The sequence below is a fragment of the Aquarana catesbeiana genome, linkage group LG03, assembly GCF_042186555.1.
Source record: "Aquarana catesbeiana isolate 2022-GZ linkage group LG03, ASM4218655v1, whole genome shotgun sequence".
Classification (NCBI taxonomy): Eukaryota; Metazoa; Chordata; class Amphibia; order Anura; family Ranidae; genus Aquarana; species Aquarana catesbeiana.
Window position 1 is genome coordinate 537,614,944 of NC_133326.1, and position 21,540 is coordinate 537,636,483.

General features: G+C 44.8%; 1 protein-coding gene across 2 annotated transcripts in view; it reads left to right on the forward strand.

The window, feature by feature from the left end:
* LOC141132687 (solute carrier organic anion transporter family member 1C1-like) overlaps positions 1-9,774 on the forward strand; it is a 243,090-nt gene extending 233,316 nt beyond the window's left edge. For both annotated transcript variants that reach the window (XM_073621402.1, XM_073621405.1), the window contains one exon: positions 9,211-9,774. In XM_073621402.1, the coding sequence (XP_073477503.1) occupies positions 9,211-9,415 (205 nt within the window). In that variant the 3' untranslated portion in view covers positions 9,416-9,774. The remainder of the gene's footprint in view (positions 1-9,210) is intronic.
* Positions 9,775-21,540: the final 11,766 nt, after the last annotated feature.

Consider the following 21,540-nt stretch of genomic DNA (forward strand, 5'->3'; position numbering starts at 1 on the left):
ATTACTTAGTTACAAAATTTACTGACAAAAAAAAAGTAAAAAACATTTTTTGCAGTGATTAAATACCACCAAAAGAAAGCTCTATTTGTGTGAAGAAAATTATAAAAAAAATTGTTTGGGTACAGTGTAGCACAACCGCGCAATTGTCATTCAAAGTGCGACAGTGCTGAAAGCTGAAAAATGGCTTGGGCAGGAAGATGGTGTAAGTGCCTGGTAGCAGGGCCGTCTTTTCGCATGGGCACGCTGGGCAGTTGCCCAGGGGCCCCACTTGCCTAGGTGGCCCCACCTGCCCAGCGACCCCAGACAAGCATCATTCAGATGTCACAAAGTTCGCTGCCGCATTGTGCCAGTGCTGTGCGGTGCGGCTCCCTCACAGAGACAGAGTGCCGCACGATCAGTCCCGATATCAGTTAGCGACGGGCAGTGTACAGTGTGAGTCAGCTGTCACTGTTAAAAACGGAGCCGATGCTTTCTTTCTGTGTAGTTCCAGCTCTTCACAGGCGGAATGATATGAAATGCACTCTGCCTGTGACAGATACAGGAAGCATCGGGTCTGCTCTCTACTGCAGCCCCATGCTTCCTGTCACACTTCCACGTCTCAGAGGAGCCAGGCAGCAGTACACATGCCAGCATTAATACCCACCAGCACCAGCAGTACCCACGCCAGCATTAATACCCTCCAGGCAGCACCAGCAGCACTAGAGTGTGTACATTTATATATTTATTTAGTTTTTTTTAGTTATTAGTGCCCGGGCCCCCCCAAGTTTTGACTGTAATATCTTATGTGTCCCCCTTATATATCAATCTTAGAGTTGCCACTAGTTTGAGGAAGTGTAAGAAAGGTGAGGAAAAAGAAACTTTATTATGTGTTGGTGAAAATAACCTTTAGAGCAGAAATGAAACGTAATGTTTTGAGTGGAGCACAGAAGAGGAAAAGGGCTGCAGAGGAGAAAGAGAAAATGTGCAAACTTCCAAAACTAACATCTTGGCTCAATCCAGGTGTTGGAAGTACCAATAAATATAGCCTTATTGATAATTTGCATTTTTATTCTCATGCATGATTGTGTAGACAGGGCCGCAATGTACTGTATTGTCAGGGGGCCTATAATGCTCTTAAGATGGCACTGCCTGGTAGGCAAGTGGTTAATGAGCTTATTGCACAAATCACTTTATTACAATAAGATCTGCTGCATATTCTTTTAATCCATATTATTGAGCACTGCCACTACTATATTTGGATGCTTGGCACACACACATGATGTACCTGTTATCCTGGCTGCTGTCTGGGGAATCCATTAATTCTCTCTCTCTCTCTCTCTCTCTCTCTCTCTCTCTCGTCACAAACCATGCTCCGAGCTGGGGAGTAGGTGCAGAGGAGGGTGGCTCCACCAGTTAGCTCATGTGTACCCGGTCTGTCTAGTCAGTGGCCGTATTATGGGGGCTCCAATCGCTCCCCTCCCTGGCCAAGTACGCCCAAAGACTGCCTGTAGTACTAGCAAGTGTCACAACACAGCAGGCCGGCCGGGGCTTTATTTTTGCGGGAGCTGGGAATCGGGAGGGGTTTTATTTCCGTGCTTTTTTGCCCCCCCCCCCCCCGCGCGCGCGCGCGCAAAGTGCCGGCCTGGGCTGTGATCACATATTAGTTAACTCAATACCCTGCCATTACATATTGTCATCCATGTCAGACACCTTTCATACACTACCCCTCCCTTCACTGCTACTTGCCCCTGGTGTGGGGTGATTGTCATTGTTAAGTGCAGTTTTCAACTTAACTGCTTCTAGTTTATATTGCTTTGCCAAATTTAGCTATCAAAGAAATAAGACACAGAATATAGATTTCTGTATATCAGATCCGAGCCTTAAAGGTCCCGTACTATCAACTGAACCTGTCGGCTCTTTATTGGGGCTTTTTATAAGGCTTGGTTACACAAGCATCAGTTTGAGCAAATTTCCATATAAGGTAACAAGCAGTATATTTCAACATACATGACGCTGGACACATCTGGAAAGACTTAAGCTACGTCTTACAACTGACACGCACATATTATACATAAAATGAAAAACAACTTAAGTAGAACTCCAACCTATTATTTCCAACCTTATCAATTTCCCCCTTTGACATCATCCCCTCCACGATTCTGGGTCCTTGCAAACAAGTGAACAGCCGATACTTCAAAGAGTACTATCCCTGACCGCGGGTTGTCAGAGGAGGATAAGTCTTCTTTATTTACCCTCATCCCTCAAATCCATACCTGCATCTTATAAGCAAAGAGAATAGAAAAGGGGTGATGTCAAGTTACCCTTTTTGTCATTAGAGTTCCTAATACCTTTCTCTTTCCATTCTATCTGTTCATACCTTAATCTTCCTATATAATCAACAGTTTATCACAGTAAGCAGTACAAAAACTAAAATTAGAATAAGTATCGGATTGAGCATCCAATTAAAAATTGCCGTAGCAGTGGGTGACCATCCAGCAAATACATCATACCAATGATGTGTTGTTTCATCTCTTATTTGTGAGGATAAATGTATTAATTTCCCTTTATCTATAACCGCAGATATTAGATTATTTTGAAGGGTATGTTCTTGTGTCTCTATGTGTTTTCTAAGTATTTCGGACTCATTTAAGATTTGCTGTAAGAGCTCTAATGATATTATAAAAGGAGTAGTATCAGTAAGATTATCTACCGTCCATTCTAGATTAAATATTCTATGTGCATCTGGTTCAAAAAGGAAAGTGTCATTTTGTCATTTAAGCATTTTAACATTCTTTACGCATCCTGAAAAAGGGGCCGTTTTATTTAAACTTTCCATAGTTTCCTGATCATTTGTGACTAAACAAATATGTTGTGTTCCTATCTCCATAAATCTGTTTCCTACACCTGCTGGTAATCTCTGAAACTTACATATGTTAGATTGATGTTTCAATAAGCAAAGTTCATAGACTGGAGAACTTCTTCCACAGACTATTCCCTTATTAGTTTTAACACATAAACTTAGATCATGAGTCATGTTTTGTGTATCTACATAGTGTCCATAAATCTCAGGATACCAAAATTCAGGTAGATCCTTTCCTATCAGGAGTGGCATCACTATTAACTTACACATTACCTGGACCTCCTCCACTTTGTATACATCAAACCTTCCAGCACACCATCTTTCCTCACATTCAACTTCTTTTCCTGGTACTTCAAACCATATACTTTCTAAATTCAAACCCTTGAAATAGTTCATCCAAGTGCGATTTGAATGTGATAAGATAGTGTAGAAAAAGCACATTGAGTAATGTTTATAAACTCCTGATTTTCTTTCCACAACTTCAGACTAGCTAGTGCTGTGTGATTAACCATAATATTGAGATATTTAGTTAATTGTACCTAGCTAATTTGTGTTTCGAATGTTGTAGGTAACCATTTGCTTGTGATTATTAAACTATCAGCTATGTGACTTCCTGCACATTTCCACTTATTTTGTATCATTTCCATCTGTATCCCATTCATTATTCCCATTCCAGTTCCTGCAGCTCCCAGAACTGTATCATACCATTCTCGGCGATACCATTATTCTGGTAGCTGGGGAAAAGTTACATTAAATTTGATTTTTGTTTTCTGTTGATACCGAAACATTTATGCAAGATCTAGGAATAGGAGTTAATACAGAGGATTCGAAGATGGTGGGTAGAGCGTCTTCTATTTTTATATTGAAACCATAATGTTGCCATTGTATATATCCTCCTGTTGTGCTTCCCATTTTCTTACTAGTACAAAATACCATTCGTAGTAATGATATTGTGTTATACTCTTATCCTGATTTACCCATCTAAGATCAGTACTATTTTCATGAACTGTTACATTGATACCCGGAGTCCATGTATAAACAAACATTTGAAAACATTCAAGCATTATTATCATAGAAGAATCTTCATTCTGTTTCTCTCGGTTCAAGACTCTTTTTGCAGTGTGATGCGTGGATCCAGGCTGCTTTTCCTTCCAATTTCACTGACGTGGCTGTAGTCAAAAGCACTTGATAAGGACCTTCAAATCTAGGTTCCAATGTCTTTCTGGTGTGTTTCTTAACATATACATAATCTCCTGGTAGCAGTGTATGTGTACCTGCTATTGAGTTAGGGTCTGGAAGAGAAGAATACACACTTTTGTGGATCTTAGTTAGACGTTGTTGTAATTGTATCACATATGCAGTCAAACTATCACATTGCAATTGCATACTCTGTAGAAAGTATAGACCTAATCTAGGTGCATTCCCAAAAAGTATTTCATATGGGTTTGTTTAACTCTTGCATAGCTTTTTGTATTTTCAACTTTATTGTCCCATTTACTTTTTCCACTGATCCTGAACTCTGTGGATGATAAGGGGTGTGAAAACTTTGTTGAACCCCTAACATGGTCATCACATTCTGCATGATTTCTCCTGTAAAGTGTGTCCCCCTATCTGATTCTATAGTTTCAGGAAGACCAAACCTAGGTATTAACTCAGTAATCAGTTTCTTGGCTGTGACTTTTGCTGTAGCTGATTTTACTGGATAACTTTCGGGCCAACCTGAGAATAAATCGATACACACGAGGACAAATTCAAAGGGGCCACTCTTAGGCATTTGTATGTAGTCAATTTGCAGTCTCTGGAAGGGGTATTGGGCCCGAACCTGGTGTTTCCGTGGGGTTTTTACTCTCTATCCTGGGTTATTCAGGAGACAGATTTGGCAGGCTGCACAGTAGTTTCTTGCAGTGCTACTGAATCCAGGGGCGAGCCATCCTTGGTTCACAATCCTATACATGGAATTGGAACTGACATGTGTGGGTAGGTGAACTGCCGCTGCCATTGCTGGGTACAGAGAGGCAGGCAGGCATACTTTACCTCCTTCCCTCCATACATTGTCAAGGTCTGGTGCTGCTCCCATTCTGACCCACTTATCTTTCTCGCTCTCCCCTGCTTGCTCCTGTAATTTACTCAGCTGCTGCCATGTTGGTTCTGGGATACTCACCTCTACCGCTGCTAAGGTTTCAGGGCTTCCTTCCCCTAGAGCTGCCTGTTTTGCAGTCAAATCTGCAAATGCATTTCCTTTTGCCTCAATTGTTTTTGCGCTCGTGTGTGCCACTATCTTCATGATTGCCACTCGTTTAACCTTTTAAAGATTGTTCAGAACTCTCTTAATCCCTTCTCCATGTTTTACAGGTGTACCTGCTGCTGTCAGATAACCTCTAGCCTTCCATATATGGCCATAATCGTGCGCTACACCATAAGCGTAGGCAGAGTCAGTGTAAATATTCCCTTCTCGTCCTTTTAAGTATTCTAGGGCTTGTTCTAAAGCTTTTAATTCTGCTTCTTGTGCTGACATGTGGGCTGGTAAGGGCTGTGCGTCAATCACCTGTGTATCAGTCACTACGGCATACCCTGTGTGATATTTACCCTTGTCATCAGCAAACCTACTACCATCTATGTACAAAGTGTGCTCAGCATTTAAGATTGGTGTATCTGTAACATGTACCTTTAAGAAAAATGTACTCTGTCTTAATTATCACCAGATGTTCCTTCTAACTAGAATGACTCTATTGTAGGGATGTTTAACCCTTTCAACTCTGAAAATACACTATATATGAATGTAAAAAATGATGTGTAAAAAATATCTCATCTTGATATAATAAACATGTCCTGTCACATAAAAATAATATATAAAAACTGCAACATATCTGATGGATAAATTATTTCATCAGTAGTCAAAAAAACTAAAAAGTCCATTGTTTTTAGAATGTCCTCTCTTATCAGAGGTTCTCGAGAATTTTTTTTTTTCTTCCTCTTCTTCTTCCTTATTAGCACTATTATTCCCCCTTGCCAAATCTGGTGACTGAAGAGGCAAAAAGGTAGCCAAATTTAAAGTTGTACAGCGCTGAAAAGTAACATTTGGAGGTAAAAGTAAAGTACACTGTAACCTCAGTTGCCTAGCCATTGAAATGTGTTTGGGCTGTACCTGAGACAAGATTGCATGTATGTCATGTGTGGTGTGCACTACAACTGGATTGTCTAGAACAATTTCTGATGACTTATCTAGGATTATCGACACCGCTGCTATCGCCCGTACACAGGACGGTGAACCTCTGGACACTGGATCTAATGCTGCTGAAAATTAAGCAACGGATCTTTGTTTTACATGTGCCTGTGTCAAAACACCTGTGGCGTGTCCAGTGATTTCAGCAATGTACAAATAAAATATCTTGGTGTAATCTGGAATATCGATAGCCGGGGCAGAAATCAACAACCTTTTCAAAGTGACAAACGACTCATAAGCTACTTCTGTAAGCATATACGGTACAATTTTCAAACAATCGTATAATGGCTGCATCAAAGCGCTAGCATGTGGTATCCATTGTCTACAATATGACACAATACCTAAAAACATACGCAATTGTTTGAAATTCCGTGGGGGTAACATTCCCTTTATCACTTGAACCCTCTCCTCAGTGAGATGTCTTGTACCCTGTGATATACAATGTCCCAAAAAGATAACTTTTTCTGACACACTTGCAACTTTTTCTTATTAACCTTGCAACCTTTTTCTGCCAAAAATCGCAACAAATTAAGGGTGGTATGCAGGCTTTCAGTCTTTCACTTATCTGTGGAATTAATCCTTCCATAAACTGTCTATTGAAGGCTCAGATCGTGACTGGCAGAGCCAAGTCCAATCCCTCATCTGCCATCATACTTTCCATAGATAAGTAAAATTCTGATACAGTCTGTCCTGGCATTTGTTTCATGAGTGATATTGACCCTCTCTCCTGTTGTTTTGCCTGAGAGAAAGCTTCTAATCTAGCAATAAAAGGAGCCCTTGAGTCTATGTGTCTGACCTCCTGTCTCTAAATTGCCATCCCCCCTCAGCTCGTCTGCAGGTCAGTCATAAACTAGTTAAACAGGGTCAGAGTCATTTTATGTCTGCATAAATCCTCCCCATCCTGCCAGGTTGCTTCATGTGTATTCATTAACTGTGTCACAAAAAAAAAATCTACAGAAAGCAGCTGGCTTTGCTATACAAAACCCATCCTCTACCCTCAATTTCAGGATATATCTTGTGTAGTTTACGTACTATGTCAGTATATGGGGGTGGGATGGCTGAACTAAGATTATTTAAAATTTCAACATTTTTTTTTTTTTTTTTTTTATTCTTCTGTCTTTCATATCCCAACCATCACAATCTGAATTATATTTCCACCCCTCTTCTTTTGCTCTATTTGAGACCTTAATTAAGCATTGAACCTGACGCATCCATTGCTTCTCTAACACCTCTCCTTGTCTGTCCCTTTTTATTTCACTCCATACATCCAGGTCTAAACCCGCTGCTCCTTTCACCTTAAATTTACGAAGGACATCCTTTAAGTCCTATGCTTCATCTTTCCCATAGATGTTCTTAATTATCTGTGGCACCGTATAATGCACCACAATTCCCTGATGGGGTTTCGTGTTCTGCTGGCCCATTCTGACAGTCCGTGCCTAGGTAGCGTGTGGGACACTTAGTGTACAGTACTAAATACTAAAAAAGCTACACTAGTTCCTCGTTGCCTTCCTCCTAGGGTGCCAGAATACTAAAAACCTCTCCAGGATGAGATTTCTGAAATCGAATTACTTTATATGCTAGCCAACTCACAAATATTATGACCAGAATGGCAGCTACACATATACAAGCATTCCTTTAAGTGACCAGGTATCCGACTAGATCTCCGGGCTTATGGAGACCTCATTCCCCCTGTATCTGGGAATCCCTCTCATACACTCTTATCCCTGCTTTATGGAGCAGACAGGGCTTATACTTTCAACCCGTCTATGGTTTATGAATTAAATTGAATATCAAACTTAAGCGGCAGACCCCCAAAGTCCTCTTGCGAGGTTAAGGACGCATTCTACTGCTCATTGGGATGATATTCTTTCAATTCATACCAACCTAGGCAAGGCTCATTCACTTTCTCAACAAGACAGACAGAAAACAAACAACAAATAATTCCAGCAATATAAACCACAATATGCAGTAATTCTAGACTCACCACTACAGAGGCTGGTGTTTTAAAACCAGGAGAACCGTAACTGACAGAACGGATAGGCACAAATCAGGGGAGCACAGAATATAAGAAAAATAAAGCTTTTTCTTACCTGCGCAGGTTTTTCAATCTGTGGTTCCCGGAATGCCTGACCTTTTGTTCCGTCAGTCCAATTCATCCACCTCTTGAAGTGTCATCGGTGTGTCCCTACTTCCGGGCGCCAGAAATGTTAAGTGCAGTTTTCAACTTAACTGCTTCTAGTTTATATTGCTTTGCCAAATTTAGCTATCAAAGAAATAAGACACAGAATATAGATTTCTGTATATCAGATCCGAGCCTTAAAGGTCCCGTACTATCAACTGAACCTGTCGGCTCTTTATTGGGGCTTTTTATAAGGCTTGGTTACACAAGCATCAGTTTGAGCAAATTTCCATATAAGGTAACAAGCAGTATATTTCAACATACATGACGCTGGACACATCTGGAAAGACTTAAGCTACGTCTTACAACTGACACGCACATATTATACATAAAATGAAAAACAACTTAAGTAGAACTCCAACCTATTATTTCCAACCTTATCAGTCATGTTCTGTGTTTACTTTTCACTTTAATTTCACTTTACACTATTGTTTTCTAATTTTTTTACTTAATTGTTTCTCCCCCTTTTTTCACCTGGTTGTCTTTGTTTCTTTGTTAAAGGGGCTTCCAGATTCTGATAAGGCCCCGCCCGCAGACCCCCACAACCACCGTCCACAGTTGTGGGGATGACGCCCTTGTCCCCATCAACATGGGTACAAGGTGCTTTGGGGCGGGGGGGGGCAGAGCCCCCCCGACCCAAAGCACCCCACCCCCCATGTTAAGGGCATTTGGCCTGGGGGGACGCTCGCTCGCCCACCCCCCCCCTTCCTGACCTGCCGGGCTGCAGGGCCTGGTATGGACTGGAGAGACCCCACACCTTTTTTTTTTTTTTAAATATTTTTCAATTGCCGGCATTCTTTTCTTTATATTCATCTGTCAGTGGGGAAGCCCACTGACAGATGATGCCTGGCTACTGCACATATATGTTCAATCTATACTAGCAAGCAAATATTCCCCATACTTATGTTTTGTAATTCTGTTTTTACTTGTTTGGAGATCTTATTTAACCCTGTTTATTCCCCTCCACAGAAATACCTTTCATGGTCTCAGAGCTGGGATCAGAGCCCCATCCCTCATCTTATTGATTTGGTATATATTTATGGTTAAGAAGAGAACTTCCAAAAAATCACCAGAAAATGGGGCACAGCAGGAAAATGGCAGCACCAAGAAGGAGGAACACACAGAAGATGCCACTAAAGACGAATGTGCAGCATTTGAGGTGGAATGCATGTGACATGTGATGCATTTCCACTGTGACTTGACTTCCCTCCCTTTACCCCAGACATAATACAATTTTTTCAAACTTCCAGTTTGGATATCCCAGTTAGTGGGCACAATCTCCCTGCCTTTGCCTACATGTATTAATGGCACATGTGTAGCAGTACCCCCATGAGGGCTGCTGATTGACTCTATACCCCACTGGCTACCCCGACTGTGCAGATCCTCTCTTACCTGTGACACCTTGGGTTCCATTCTGCAATAGGATGTTAGTAATGAGAAACTCGCACAATGTCACTGAACCACTCAGAAGGTTTACTAGAGTGAATAATGGAACACAATAAACAGTATGAATAAACACAAACCAATAATTGACAGTTGGTATCTCTTAATTCAAATATAAGAAACTGTTAACCTTATAGTCACTTCTGAGAGTATATGTAAACAGGTGTACAGTGGGATAAGTATTCAAAATCTTTGAAACATATAATAAACACCTTTCCACTGAGGCCTCAACACACACACAAATTGCAATATAATATTCCTTACAATCAAGAATACAGTGTAATGTCTAACGTACTCAATGGCTCCCCCTAGGCTGTAATTCAGAGTTCAACCTATAAGTACAGCAACAATACTTGACAAAAGAGGAAGATGATAAAAGTCCTTTTAACTCCGGATATCTTCAGCTAGCCTGATGTTTAAAGTGCAGTATTTGTAATCCACAAAGCAAAGAAGAAGAATTGACTGTAGAATAAATGGTATGTTGATAACTGCTTAAACTGAAGAAATATAGCACTTGTAGATTCCTCCTTGTATGTGAGTGTAGTACAGTACTGACCTTACAGCGCAGGGAAAAAGAAAAGGCCCCAAAGTTCAGCTGTATGATGCTTGTGAAGAAGTAGATTCACCTCCTTGGAACTACAAGTTTTACCAGCAGTCTGTAAAAGAACTCACTCAGAAATAGAGATAAGCTTTCTGTTTGGGTCGAACATGAGTTCGACTCGAACATAGGCTGTTTGCCCGTTCATCGAAAAAGAACATTATGGGCCGTTCGCTCCAAATTCTAGTGGCGTGTAACGGCCCATAATGCACTATGGGAGCGCAGTGCATTGCTGTATGATGATTGGCCAAAGCATGCACCATGACCTGCATGCTTTGGCCAATCCCAGCGCCATCAGCTAAGAGAGCCATAATTGGCCAAAGGCAGGGTGCCTTTTGCCAATCATTGTTTAGGGGGACTAAATCCATGCCCCACACTATGTAAGGCTGCCTGCACATCGGCCCCATGTAGTGTGTTTTTGGCGTGGACGGAGAGTGTCATTTAGATTGAGCAGGCAGGCAGGTTATTCAGTTAGCCGCAGTGTATTTTATATATATATATATATATATATATATATATATATATTTATATATATATATATATATATATATATATATATATATACACAGACAGTCTTGTGTGTATATATATATATATATATATATATATATATATATATATATATATATATATATATATCTCCACTGTATTCAGTTTAGCTATATCTGACTGCAGGCCGTTCCTGGTGTACTTTTTCTAATATACTTCAGGCAGGCAGGTTATTCAGTTAGCTGCAGTGTATTTAATATATATATATATATACAGACAGTCTCGTGTGTATATTATATATATATATATATATATATATATATATATATACCTGTATATAGACTGCATCCAGTTTAGCTATAACTGACTGCAGGCCATTCCTGTATGGTAGTGTACACAATACAGTACACCCATAGTTGTTATTACACTTTTGTTAGTGTACACTGTACCGTGCACCCCTAGTGCACTTGCTACTACTTTTCTGGTGGTGTACAAAATACAGTACACCCATAGTTGTTATTACACTTCTGTTGGTGTACACAGTACCGTGCACCCCTAGTGCACTTGCTACTACTTTTCTGGTGGTGTACACAGTACACAATACATACAGTACACCCATAGTTGTTATTACACTTCTGTTGGTGCACGGTACACAGTACCGTGCACCCCTAGTGCAGTTGCTAGTGTTACTACTTTTCTGTTGGTGTACACAGTACACAATACATACAGTGCACCCATAGTTGTTATTAAACTTCTGTTGGTGTACACAGTACCGTGCACCCCTAGTGCAGTTGCTACTACTTTCCTGGTGGTGTACACAATACATACAGTGCACCCATAGTTGTTATTACACTTCTGTTGGTGTACACAGTACCATGCACCCCTAGTGCAGTTGCTACTACTTTTCTGGTGGTGTACACAATACATACAGTACACCCATAGTTGTTATTACACTTCTGTTGGTGCACACAGTACTGTGCACCCATAGTGCAGTTGCTAGTGCTACTACTTTTCTGGTGGTGTACATAGTACATACAGTGCACCCATAGTTGGTATTAAACTTCTGTTGGTGTACACAGTACCGTGCACCCCTAGTGCAGTTGCTACTACATTCCTGGTGGTGTACACAATACATTCAGTGCACCCATAGTTGTTATTACACTTCTGTTGGTGTACACAGTACTGTGCACCCCTAGTGCAGTTCCTACTACTTTCCTGGTGGTGTATACAATACATACAGTGCACCCATAGTTGTTATTACACTTCTGTTGGTGTATACAGTACCGTGCACCCCTAGTGCACTTGCTACCATACTACTTTTCTGGTGGTGTACACAGTACACAATACATACAGTGCACCCATAGTTATTACACTTCTGATGGTGCACGGTACACAGTACCGTGCACCCCTAGTGCAGTTGCTACTACTTTTCTGGTAGTGTACACAGTACACAATACATACAGTACACTCATAGTTGTTATTACACTTCTGTTGGTGCACTGTACACAGTACCCTGCACCTCTAGTGCAGTTGCTACTACTTTTCTGGTGGTGTACACAGTACACAATACATACAGTACACCCATAGCTGTTATTACACTTCTGTTGGTGTACACAGTACCGTGCACCCCTAGTGCACTTACTACTACTTTTCTACACAATACAGTGTGTAGTGTGGTTTTGCTAAACAAACTTTACAGCATGTCCGGAAGTTCACCAAGGAGAGGCAGACGCTCACAGGCCACTAAAAGAGGGCAAGCAGGCTCTGTGTCTACAGTCGACAGTGCTGGTCGTGGACACGGTGCATCCTCAGCACGTGGCCATGGGGCACGCTTGTCCTTTTTTTCTGCAGCTGGCCGTGATATTGAGCCACAACATGTAGAAGAGTTGGTGGAATGCATAACAAAGCCCTACTCATCCTCTGTCACCCAGGCTCAGAGTAGTTTGCCTGCCAATGCAGCTGCCAAAGCGGCCTATTCCATCGGCTCTGTCGCAGACACTGGCTGCAAGTACCTTTTTCTGTTCACATTCACCCTGTTATTTGGTATTGCTATATTAATCTTTTTTTGTTACATTTTTGAGAGATTATTTTTTTGGACTTGCCCAAAGACTATTCTTGGTTGTTAATTCTGAACTATACATGATTCTTGAAAGAGCTGATCACATTGACCTGTGGAGACGAACTGTCTGGTCACCAGGGCTGCCTTAAGTGTTGTGTTAATTAACATGTTAATTATATTATTGTCTTTTAAGTTTTTGCTAGAGGGGAGGGGGGGGTATCCATGAGTCAGCCCTACCTCGTTATCTAACCCCTTGTGTTAAATGTGTATAAAAAGGCTGTATTCTGTCCAATAAAGCATTCAAGATTCTACAAGCTATTTTCGGCTAGACTTGTATTCAATGCAGCTATAATAATATATCTCTCTGATGGTCAGACTGGGGGAAGCGGTGTTACTGACGGAAGCACTCAGTGGAGTGTGGGATAGGATCCGTCACAATTGGTGGCAAGCTGTGGGATGCTTCCTCTTGCCTAGGCACACCCAAATCACCACTGGGACCCCCTGCTCCTAACAGCAGATGGAACATCACTACGCCAGACTCAAGCGTAGCACCTTGAAGGATCTCTTGGAAGCCCGTGGAAAAGTCTCCAGCAACAAATCCAAAGCGACTCTCATCACCGAACTAATGGAGATTGACCAGGCCAGCAACCCACCAGCAGATACCTTTTTTTTCAATAAAGTGAAGTTTTTTGACTACATCCAGTGTGCGGCATCCAAATCTTCTCCTCCATTCAAGATACCTCAGAGGCGACAGAGTTCCAGCGTGACGTCCAGTGGCGACTGGCCTTGTATGGTACTCACCCCCCGCAGGAGGTTATCAGTCAAGTGTTACGAGAGGTGTCCCAGCTGCGAATGGCTGGACCAAGGAGCGTCAGTTATGTTCAACCGGGAAGCTCCAGCGGCCCGCAAAAAGCTACCCTATGCTGCCTTTTGCATGTTTCAAGATGGTGAAGATGAGAGGGATGTTTACCTGCAAATGTTTGAGCGGCAATGCGGTCTCCAAGGTGTCAATAAAGCAGATTGGGTCACGCTCCTGGTCAGCCGGCTCACAGGAAGGGCTGCAGAGGCGTACAATAATGTCCCTGATGAGATCAGCCAGGACTATGACCGGGTAAAAGAAAGACTATTGGCTCGCTTCGGCATTACTCCAGAGGCACACCGTTTGAGGTTTCGCAACCTCCGCCGAAAGGAGAGAGAGCCTTACACAGAATGGGCTCATCAAATGACCAGCAGCGGAGAGTTGGAAGACCGGGTGCCAAGCTGTTACCATGGCAGATGTGCTCCAGCTAATCCTCCTGGAACAATTCTACGATCATACCCCACATGAAGTTAGAGACTGGGTAAAGGATCGGCGGCCAGTCACAGTAGATGAAGCTGCCACCCTAGCTGACCAATACGTGGATTCAAGGCGGACTGTACAACCAGAGCCTTAGACCCCAGCTCGGCCTGTCCCCAACATTCCATGGAGCGTTGCCCCTCCACACAAGCCATCGATCCCCAGCCCCACTCAGCTACCATCTTCACGAGGAAAAGGGGACCTCTGCTACAGATGCAACCAAGCAGGGCATGTTAGGAGGTATTGTCTGCAGAATGTTTCCCCGGACGCGCGGAACAACAGGCCCCTTGGACCTGCCCGGGCTGCTGCACACTGTCTGGAGAGAGATGATGTGACTTACCCAAGCGAGGAGAATATTGGAATTCTACATGAGGCAGACCCTGTGCAAGCTGCCACTACAGATAATCGTTTGCACCATCGTCAAGCCGTGTGGATTAATGGTCGGGCTGCCCAGGGACTGCGGGACACAGGAGCTACTATTACCCTGATACAGTCCCGAATGATAAACCCGGCAGAGCAGACGGGACGGTCTGTGGCTGTGCGGGGAAATGTTATGTGGGTCCCCACTGCCAGGGTTCACCTTGATTGGGGTTCGGGGGCCAAAGAAGTGGAAGTGGGAATAATGCAGAATAATGCAGAACTTACATGCAGAGGTTTTGTTGGGCAACGATTTGGGACGTTTAAATTCAGCCTTCTCCCTGGATGTATCCCCGGAAGCCTATCCTGTTACCACCTCGCCCGGATGGAGGTGCGCTTCCTCGAGGACGGGACCCAGGTAAGACCTGTCACCCCTGACCTAGACTGTACTACCCCAGCTATCCCTACCCCGACTTGGGCTTCTCGGGCTTGGGTTTGGACTTGGGTTGCTCAGGCAACTCTTAGCGACCCTTCCTTAGCTAGCTATAGGGAAAGAGCAGGATTGGACCCTGGGAGGTTGGAGAGGGAGCGAATAGAGTGGGTCCAGGGATTACTCTATCGGGTTACTGAGGGAAAGACAGCCTCCCATCCACCCAAGCGGCAGCAGAAATATCGGCATGACCTGCTGCTCATTGGGCATGACATACTCTTAGCCGGACAGCTGGGGATGTCCCGGACCCTCCACCGTCTGCTCTGTCGTTTTTTTGGCCAGGGATTATAGGGGATGTGCGACAGTATTGCCGGACCTGTGACACATGCCAGCGGGTGGGTAAGCATGGGGGCTTGCTGAAAGCTCCCCTACACCCTTTACCGATCATTGATGAACCCTTTAGCCGCGTTGCCGTAGACCTGGTTGGACCATTGCCCCGACCTAGTCCTTCTGGGAAGAGATATATCCTTACTGTGGTGGATTATGCCACCCGGGAACCTGGAGGCAATTCCCCTGGCAAATATCCATGCAGAAACTGTGGCTGATGCTTTGCTCCAGATCTTTGCCAGGGTGGGTTTCCCTCGGGAAATCATCTCTGACCAGGGGACTCAGTTCACTGCTGAGCTCACTCAGCAGTTATGGAGGCTCTGTGGGATAAAGCCCCTACAGAGCTTTCCCTATCACCCCCAGACCAACGGACTGTGAGAGGTTCAATGGAACACTGAAACAGCTGCATAGGACATTTGCAACCTCTCCCAGGGAGAGATATCTGCCACACCTTCTCTTTGCTTATCGGGAGGTGCCGCAGGAATCTACCGGGTTCTCCCCATTTGAGTTACTGTATGGGAGGCGGGTGAGGGGGCCCCTAGATCTAGTCAGAGCCCATTGGGAAGGGGGAAATGATCCCCCAAGGGTCCTCTTTCGTAGCATACGTTCTTGAGTTTAGGGACAGACTGAAGTAGCTCACTGTCCAGGAGAACCTTCGGGCTGCCCAAAGGCGGCAGAAACGATGGTACGATCGTACTGCTCGGAACCGCACTCTGGAGGTTGGGCAGAAGGTTCTTGCCCTCAGGCCAACCAAGCAGGACAAGTTACAGGCCACTTGGCAGGGACCTTACCGGGTTGTGGCAAAGCTCTGTGACACAACCTACCTAGTAGCTAAATGTTCAGATGAAAGAGTCCGACGGACCTTTCATGTGAACATGTTGAAAGCATACTGGGAAAGATCAGGAGAGGTAGCCGCTATATGTGCTCCAGCTGTGGAAGATTCTGAGAGCCTTCCCTTGCTGGTGCTCCCGGAGCTAAATAGAATTACTGCAGGGATAGAGACGATAAAGCTTGACGACCAGCTAGGGCCGACGCAGAGAGAACAAGCTAGGCAGGTCCTTAGTCAGAGAAGGGAAATGTTCTCCACAGTCCCTGGGTACACTACTATGGCAGTGCACCATGTGGAGACTCCAGGACAACTGCCACTAAGACAGGCGGCTTACCGGGGGCGTGACCGGATGCTGAGGTAAGGGAGGGCGCTGCGGCCGGGCCTAGCCCTCGCCGCTCGCTCTTACTCCTACTCCTGACATGAGGACATAGCGTGGCCCGAAGGAGACGCCGGAGAGGGGGAACGCCCGGAGTGCTCGGAAGCCGCTGCGGTTGTGGCACGCCGCCTTACAGGGAGCTGCGCTGGGTTATTCGCACGGAGCTCTCCCGAGAGTGGTATCAGCGGCACCTATCCCAGTGAGAGAGGGAGGTGCTGACACCCGGGATCGAGCAGAGGTGCTGGAGAGCCCCTGGCAGAACCATGCAGTAGAAGATCCTGTCCGCAGCGTTGGAGGGGTGAGTAGGCTGTTTCTTGCTTACTCACCCGCAGCACACCATAGCGCAAAGGTCCATTGGGAAAAAGCATCTACAGCTGCTAATCCGGTGGGGGAAGGAGGCACACAGATCCAGGACAGAGCGGAGACTAGTATCGTGTTGAGAACAGCGGGACCCTGTCGATATGACGAGGAGGAAGGGGATGGAGGATGGGCCAGCTCAGGAAGGGATAGGGGCCCCCGGACCCCGCAGCACCACGGAGAAGGGGTACCAAGTGGCTGCCAAGATGGAGCGCTTTGCGCACACTCCAAACCAAACCCCTAAAAAGGCCAGCAGTACAGGGGGAGGTCAGCATCAAGCTGGCCACCCTGGGAGGAGAAGTCAGACCCAGGAAAACGGGACTTTGGCAGTTATACCATCAGCGGGCCCGGCAGCAAGTGGGGTCCCGGAAAGGCAACCGGTCTCGGGTGCGGAGGGGGCAATAGGGGGAGGTCAACTTGGTCTGGTAAATGAGAAGGAGCCATCCCTGAATGACATTCTTCTGGCTGTCAATAATTGCAAGCAATCAATCAATAACTTGTCTGAGCAATTCAAGGGCATTAGGGATGAATTGCTTGCTGTTAAAGGGGAGGTGCGCGCAGTTTGTACCCGGACAACAGCTCTTGAGGGGAGGTTTAGTCAAATGGAGGATGATGTGTATCCACTAAGACAAGAAGTAGCACTCATGAAAACCCAATTGAAGGACTGTTTGCAGAAAATGGGCAGTATGGAAAACAGGTTGCGTAGAGAAAATTTGAGGGTACTGGGGCTCCCAGAGGGATGTGAGGGAAATAATCCCATCAAATTTATGGAAGACTGGCTGAGGGAGAAATTTGGCAAGGACTAATTTTCAAACACCTTCGCTATCGAGCTTGCACATAGGATAGCCCCAGGACCCCAGCTCTAGGGGGTCACCCCAGGCCCCTTATTTTTAAGCTTTTATGTTTCCGGGACAAGGTCACCATCCTGCAGAAAGCAAGAGAGTTAAGAAATATTCAGCACAATGGAGCAAGGATCTCAATATATCCAGATTTCTCCCCTGAGCTGCAGAGACAAAGAGCTAAATTCGGAGAGTGTAAACGGAAGCTTCAACAATTGAGAATTAACTATGCGCTATTGCATCAGGCACGGTTGCGTATCTCAGCTCTGGGGGAGGTCAGGTTTTTTTCTACCCCTAATGAAGTGTCAACTTGGCTAGAAAAGAATGAAGAAAGAATAAAGCGGGGAGAAGGAATTTAGGCATTTCGGGACTTTTGTTTGCTTGGTCTCCTTTTTTGTTTTGTTCTTATTTTGATGATGAAGTAATTTGGGAGTGGAGTGGAGTGGAGCGGGGGGGTGGGGGGTGGATTATATATAAATACACCTATAGAGGTATTTGCACAAATTACACGCACACTAACATGCACAATTCTTTACCTTTTTTTTTGTTTTTCTTCTTTAGGGGACAGTTCCCCTCCTAAAAGGTTTGGCGGCACTGCTTTTTTTAGCCTCAAATGGTTTTGAAGGTCACAATAGAAGCTCGAGGGTTAGGCCCAAAATTGGGCATAGGGGTACTGAGTAGATGTAGGGGGGGGGGGTCGGTGGGAGGGGGTTGGGATGTGGGAGTGCACAATGAGGGAAGAGTGGAAGGGAGTGTGGATATGGAAGGAAGTGTGTTGGTTCAGCTTGCTATAGCAATGGGATCCAAAATAGGTAGGGTGATATATAGCATTCATAAAAAGAGGTGGTTTGGATTAATAGGAGGCCAGAGAGTTGCAAAGGCATTAGGCCCAAAGGTTCATGAGCATTGAAAGAATGTGTAATAAAACCTAGGATCTGAAAAAACGGGTTAACATATGCTCATGGAACGTAAGGGGGATAAAAGACAGCCTTAAAAAACAGGCAATCTTTTCAATAGCCAATAAGGGGAAAGTCAAAATACTCTGCCTGCAGGAGACCCATCTGGTAAAAGATACAATTAAAACTCTAGATAACAAGCGATTTCGGATGCAGTTTCACTCCACTCACTCATCCTATTCAAGAGGGGTGAGTGTATTGATAAGCTCGGGCCTGGCCTTCTCCTGCAGTCAAAGTAGGGTGGATGAATATGGACGGTATATCTTTCTCTCCTGCCTAATAGAAAATAAGAGATATGTTCTGGCCAATGTTTATATCCCTCCCCCGTTTAGCATGGCAATATTGGATGACCTAGCTAGTTTCATAGTGGATTCCCCAGGGACCCCGGTCATAGTGGTTGGTGATTTTAATATGAGGATGAATAATAGTATAGATAGGTTCCCACCGAAAAGTAGAACTGGAGGGGCCCCCAAGAGCCCTCTCCTGCAATACTGCGACGAAATAGGGTTGGTGGATATCTGGAGGAGGAGGCACCCCGGGGAGAGGCAATATTCATGCCACTCCAGGACTCATGCCACCTTATCCAGAATCGACCTTGTCCTGGGAAATGAGGAAGCATTAAACGCAGTGGAGGAAATAGTTTATGAGCCAAGAGGAATTTCGGACCACACGCCAGTTATCACTGTTGTAAAGTTGGGAGAGCACCGTAGCAGGGGTAGCTGGAAAGTTAACCCCTTCTGGCTCGAGCTCATTGGAGAGGAGGAGAAAATGATGGAGGGGCTGACGGAGTTCATTAAAATAAATCTAGGATCGGCCTCATTGGGGGTAGTATGGGATTCCCTGAAGGCATATCTCCGGGGAGCCCTAATTCAGAAAATTGCATATACCAAAAAACAGTCACAAGCAGAAGAACTAGGGGCGAGAGTAAGAATAAGAGTAAGAATGGCGGAGGCGCAGTATGTGGAGACACCATCCCCAGCCAGCTATGAGTTCTGGATGGGGAGGCAGGATGAGTACAGTAGGGTACTCCGGGAGAGGATGGAAAAGAACAGATTATTTCAGAGGCGGAGCTTTTTTGGAGATGGAGAGCAAGTTGGGAAAGCTCTGTCTCTGATTATCAAGGCAAACGGTCCCTCGAGTACCGTACCAGCAATTGAGGGTAGGGAAGAAGTAATTAAAAAAAACCACCCCCGACATACTAGGCGAATTTAGGACATATTTTGAGAATTTATATAGCTCTTCTAAAACAAACGTGGAGGGGGAAATGCAGGGTTTCTTTGAGGGGTTGAGGATAACTCCATTATCAAATGAGGACCGGGAAATGTTGGATGCCCCATTGACTCTCAAAGAATTGCAAAGGGCAGTGGGAGACATGGCGGGCCAAAAGTCATCGGGCCCCAAAGGCCTGCCCATAGAAATATTCAAAAAATACGGGGAGGTACTACTACCCCTACTCTTGGAGGTGTTTAATGGAGCCAGGGAGGATAAGATTTTGCCTTCCTCTATGTCAGAAGCTATTGTAATAATCTTGTTGAAAGAAGGGAAGAACCCAATAGATATGACCTCATATAGGCCCATCTCGCTATTATGTTCGGACGTGAAGATCCTGGCAAAAGTATTGGCCGCAAGGCTGAATAAGATCATTTCCAAACTAATACATATAGACCAGACCGGGTTTATCCCGGATAGATCTACAAGCACGAACATAAGACGGGTGTACCTAAACATGCAAATACCCATAGAAAATAGCGGCAAGAGAGCGGTCCTTTCGTTAGACACAGCCAAGGCCTTCGATTCCCTCAAATGGCATTATTTGTGGAAGGTGCTGGCGGAATATCAGTTTGGCTCTGGGTTTGTCCAATGGCTAAGCTTATTATATAATAGCCCGAGGGCCAAGGTTAAAATTAATGGTCAGTGCTCAGAGTGGTTCCAGCTGAGCAGGGGTACGAGACAGGGGTGTCCTTTGTCCCCCCTGCTCTTCGCCCTGGCAATTGAGCCCTTGGCTGTTGCTTTGAGGATGGCACAGGGGGTGCAGGGGTTCAAAAGAAGGAGAGGGGTGGACAAAGTGGCTATGTACACAGACGATATCCTGTTGTTCCTGGCAGACACGCAGGACTCTCTGAAAACAGCTATGGGGATAGTTGAGGAATTTGGTGTCTTCTCCGGGCTACTGGTTAACTGGGAGAAATCAGTGATTTTACCAATAGACCCTCTGAACGAACCCCTCCCACACCAAGCATCCCAAGTTAAAATAGTCAGCCAAATGAAATACCTGGACATTAATATAACTAGAGACCCAGGACAGTACATATCCGGAAACCTGGTTCCACTCATGAAAAAAGCTGAAGCAGAAATGCCGGGTGTGGGGTCGCCTGCCCCTCTCGGTTGCCGGACGCTGCAACTTGATCAAGATGGTCTGGTTACCCCAAATTTTATATGTTTTGCAGAACTCCCCCATGTGGATCTCTATGCACTGGTTTAAAAAAATAGACAGCGTGTTCAGAGAGCTAATTTGGAAAAACGGGGTGGCTAGGATCGGTTTGCGGACGTTGCGACAACCAGAGGTGAAGGGCGGCCTGGCGGTACCGGACCCGCGAGGTTATTTTTTAGCATCCCAACTGCAACATGTGGGAGGTAGTAACAGGTTAGGGGATGAAGGAGTAGGTGGCAGTGTTTTGATGAATGACACCAGGCACGATACAATTGCAGAGGCGTTAGAGGCAGACTCATTCGGTACCAAATGTCCCACTACCCGGATGATGGTCAAGGCTTGGGTACAGGTCAAAAAAACTCTGGGTTACACTGGCTTTGCGGAATTTTCCCCACTCTGAGATAATAATAAC